The sequence below is a fragment of the Sinocyclocheilus anshuiensis genome, unplaced genomic scaffold, assembly GCF_001515605.1.
Source record: "Sinocyclocheilus anshuiensis isolate Anshui unplaced genomic scaffold, SAMN03320099.WGS_v1.1 scaffold452, whole genome shotgun sequence".
NCBI lineage: Eukaryota > Metazoa > Chordata > Actinopteri > Cypriniformes > Cyprinidae > Sinocyclocheilus > Sinocyclocheilus anshuiensis.
This window is the reverse complement of record NW_015555719.1, coordinates 36,430-37,343: the sequence shown is the minus strand read 5'-3', so window position 1 is coordinate 37,343 and position 914 is coordinate 36,430. Positions and strand designations below refer to the sequence as shown.

General features: G+C 39.9%; 1 protein-coding gene across 1 annotated transcript in view; it reads left to right on the top strand.

The window, feature by feature from the left end:
• Nucleotides 1-223: 223 nt before the first annotated feature.
• The window catches only part of LOC107672350 (C-1-tetrahydrofolate synthase, cytoplasmic-like), a gene marked incomplete at its 3' end in the record, with an annotated part of 33,755 nt that continues 33,064 nt past the window's right edge, over nt 224-914 (top strand). The window contains exon 1 of the mRNA XM_016465503.1: nt 224-418. Within this exon, the coding sequence (XP_016320989.1) occupies nt 381-418 (38 nt within the window). The remainder of the gene's footprint in view (nt 419-914) is intronic.

Genomic DNA, 914 nt, shown 5'->3' with positions numbered 1-914 from the left:
AGGCTTGATGAGCAGCAGAGAAAACATTAAACATCTTACTGTTTAAAAACTTTTGACTGGTAGCGTGTAGCCTATATAGATATACTTTGTATTTCTAGCATTTCTCGTGTTATCGCCTCCTTACTATAATCCTTTGTTGTATTCCTCATTTCTAAGGCGCCTTGGATGTTGATTGGTGCAGCCAGCAACACATCATTGACGTAATACGCACTTGATGATATTCACAAACGCAGGGGCGGATTCAATTCGTAACTTCAGACGGACACAGAGCTCAAGACAGAAGCGGAAAAAGTTCAACACGTGCTCTCTGTTAACAGCGTAAACTGCAAAACACAAAACTTAATCTCACTTTAAATTCGCAACGCATTTAAAATCTTACGATGCCAGCCCAAATCATCTGCGGGAAAACGATCTCAGCGTAAGCTATTTTCTTTTAAGTTCTTTTAAGTTAAGTTTTTTTATTCATGTCACGTTGATAGAGCCTTGAAATATTTTTATTTATTTACATGTTTCATGCTCTCACGTAACGTTACTTGTGTAAAGTTGAATGCGTTTTTTATGCCCCCAAAATTTGTGATTGTTTTAAAGGTTTTTGGGCACATATTATCTTCTTAGTGAACCGGTCGAACCAGTTCACCAAATCGAACTGAATCGTTTGAAACGGTTCGCGCCTCCAGTACACACTAATCCACAAATTACTTAAGTTATTCGGTTTTTAAACGTGCCTGACACTCCCTCTGACGCGAAATAAACAAATATCCCGAGTTATTCAGTTACTCCTAACAGTACATTGACTGAACTGCTAAAAGAGAACCGATGATGGGATGTGCACGAGCAGAGCAGCTGGTCTGAGTCTCATCCTGCTGGGAGACGGCATCACAGTATGTTAAGGGGCGTAACATTTCCGTCACACG